At 43.2% G+C, this 3,251-nt stretch overlaps 1 protein-coding gene across 1 annotated transcript in view; it reads right to left on the minus strand.

Annotated features, from left to right (window-relative positions):
* The window catches only part of THSD4 (thrombospondin, type I, domain containing 4), a 478,159-nt gene extending 475,669 nt beyond the window's left edge, over positions 1-2,490 (minus strand). The window contains exon 1 of the mRNA XM_012728805.1: positions 2,406-2,490. Within this exon, the coding sequence (XP_012584259.1) occupies positions 2,406-2,434 (29 nt within the window). The 5' untranslated portion in view covers positions 2,435-2,490. The remainder of the gene's footprint in view (positions 1-2,405) is intronic.
* Positions 2,491-3,251: the final 761 nt, after the last annotated feature.

The raw sequence follows: 3,251 nt of genomic DNA on the forward strand, positions 1-3,251 counted from the left end.
CTGCTAACAAGCCCTTCGGCAGGATCCTAGCCTGGGAGACCAGTCAAGACTCCTGGAGTTCCCGCAGGGTAGCAAGGCCACATCCTGCTTCCAATTTTTCCATCTGCTAATTTCTAACGTGTGGGCAATTTTTCCAACAATGCAGAGCTCAGAGGTGAGCTCCCAGGCCTCCTTGAAGGAGATGGCTTCTATACCACAGATCATGAAGTTAAGCATTTGCAGGGGCATCAATCAAAATTCCATAACATCAAGAAAAAACTTCCCAAAAGGGACTTTCTCCAAGAAACTCCCTTCCTGTACAGGCTGGGTGGCCACATTTTAAGGGGCTTCAGTACTTTGGGGGGCCTTACTAACAGCAATCAGAGTCACACTTGCTTCCCATGTGGGCTCGAATCCACCTTCAATCATCACTGCTCTTTCCAATGCAGGCCAATACGTGCCTGTGATGGCCACTGGTCCACCCCCTGGACCCCCCCAACCCCCCACACACCCTCACACAGGTGGTGGTTCTGAAGTCACCCAGCAGTTAGATGCCTTTTCTCTCTTAGATGCCTTGTGCTTTGACAGCAGTGTGCCAAAGTTGCTACAAACTGGATGCATAGCTCATGGCTGAAAATATCTTTTTAATTATTTTTTTGACCATCATTTTAAAAAGCACAATTGCTGATTTAGCTGAGATGCTAAATAATGACCCTTATGAGACTTGGGCTGCTCTGTTCATGGCTGGGTTTTGCAGAGATCTCAAGATGGAACTTTTCCTGCCTTTTCTGACTTTCTGCCATGCTTATGGATGTGACTGGTGAAGAAGTTTGTAGCTCCGCCCAGAGCTTTGGGCTTCGGGACCGCACATGTCTGTTCATGTAAAATTATATAAGCAACTTCAGACTAAAAGCTCACACACACGTACTACACTCAATTAAATGCCAGGCGTGGGCCCAAGAGCATCTGCTTGGCAAATGCTCTTGCCCTGAATAGTCAATCACGTGTGGCACCCTCAGAATCACAAATTATAGACCATTTTACTTTTTATTGTAAGTCCAGGCATTTGGCTATAGCATAGTTATATTGGGGGCGGGGGTATGGGGAGTGGAACCACTATAAGAAATACTCAGTGGTTCAAATTTGAAAAAATATTTTCTTTCCCTCTTTGCAGATTCTGAATCAATTTATTTAGAGAATTTCTGAGATTGCAATTGGAACTGTTTTTAAAGAACTGCTACCATTTGCAATTGATCAAGGTCCTATATGGATCAAGATGTTCTTTTTTCTTTAGATTTATTTATTTATGCCACAAGAGCTGGGGTACAGGCCAGAGGTATATGTGGAGGTAAGAGGATTCACCAGAGAGAGTAGGGAGCAGATTGATGAAATACACTGTTGAGGGGAGCAGCATGTGGGTCAGGAGAGGTCTGCCTCTCCATCTGACTCAACTCCCTGGCAAGGGATTGAACTCATGCTGTAGTGACTGTGGATAGCTTCAGAGTGCTGTTCTTTAACTCATTACACCACCAGGGAGGGCCCCAAGAAGTTCTTAGACCTATTCAACTAAAACAAATACCGGAGAAACTAGACACCAAGGTTGATGTTCATGTTTTCATCCATACATCCTGATTTCAAACTTTGTTTTTATCAAAACATACTCACTGATCTCATGATGTGCAATTATTACAAATTCAAATCCTTAAAATAAATTAATCTTAAAAAACCTCACTATTGTATTGGTTGGGATTTTAGGATCTTGATGAAAAAAATTGTGAGGCATTGAGCAGATTTTAAAAAGTTTGAGAATAGTCACAGTGACATGGATGAAAGTCCCAGAGCACAGAGCCCTTTCCCTCACGCTGCCCTGAAGGAAGGTGGCCCCCCAGGAGTTCAGTTCTCTGAGTGCCCCAGTTTTCTGATCTACAAAATAGAGATGATATTACCACCTTGCATATTGATATCATGATCAAATGAAAAAATGCTGGTGAAAGTCACAGATGTTTTGAGCAGTTGGGACCAGAGAGGCTACCAGAGAGTACCAGACCCATTAAGTCAAAGTCTATGGGGATACAGCCAGAGGACCGTATTTTTTGAATTCTTCAGGTAATTTTACTGTGCAGCCATGACAAACAGCCCTGAGTCCAGGAAGACCATTATTTAAACAAACAAAAAAGAGACTTAGAGGTCAAGGAAGAGGCAGGTACAGCTTAGATCTCCCCACCACGTGGGGAGCCCTCACCCAGCACACACTACTGAGGCTTCAGCAGTGCTTCCAAAAAGCAAATGCCTACATCTATGCACATAACAAAAATATCTCTGAAATGCAGGCCCTCATGGCCAGTTGTTATAAGAAACTATATAGTAAAACTTAAATATCACATTTCTTGTTCTCCTGTTTTCTTTTTAAAAGGTTCTCCACTTACCTGAGAGACCCCATGAAATGGGAAACCATGGTGTTGTGGGTTCAGGAAAAGGCAAGGGCTCCTTGGAGATGAGGCCAACTTGCTGCAGATGGGAGTGGTATTCAGCTCCTACAGAAGGAACAGCAGCACTATTTTTAGCATCATTTACTAACGAAGATTCTAGAGTCTAAAATTCTACAGCCTACATGGGCCAATGAAGTGAGCAAATGGAAGACATTAAAACAAAAATGCCATTGCCCAGTTATGGTTACCAGATTTCCCAACTGAAACCTGATGATGTACGAACACGAGGTACCAAATTTACAGGACACTCAACACAGGGAGTGATCCACAGATGTTCAGTAGTTACTGTTGGCATAATGAGTTCAGATGCCATGCTAACAGCAGGGCTGGCATTCAGCAAACCTGAGCTGGCAATCCATCTCCATCTATTAAAGGCTACTTGACCACATGAACGTCATTTCATGTCTGTGAGTCTTATTTCCCCAACTATACAATAGGCTTAAAAAATACTGCCTAGCAATAAAAAGAAATGAGGTATTGATCCAGGCTACAATGGAGATGAACCTTGAAAACATTACAGTGAGTAGAAGTAGCCAGGCACTAACGGCCCCATATTCTGTGAGCCCATTTACAGAAACATCCAGAATAAGGAAATCTGCAGAGACAGAAAGTACATCGGTGATACCCAGAGTCAGGGGAAGGGGTGGGCCTCCCCAGAGAAGGAGGTTTTCTCCTGGGACAAAAAAAAGGTGTTAAAATTGGAGCATGGTGACGGTTACTCAACCCTGTGAGTCTACTAAAAACCATGGGATTGTGTACTTTTTGAGTTAGTAATGTATGGTA

This window comes from Condylura cristata, unplaced genomic scaffold (assembly GCF_000260355.1).
Source record: "Condylura cristata isolate star-nosed mole 26May11 unplaced genomic scaffold, ConCri1.0 scaffold00023, whole genome shotgun sequence".
Classification (NCBI taxonomy): Eukaryota; Metazoa; Chordata; class Mammalia; order Eulipotyphla; family Talpidae; genus Condylura; species Condylura cristata.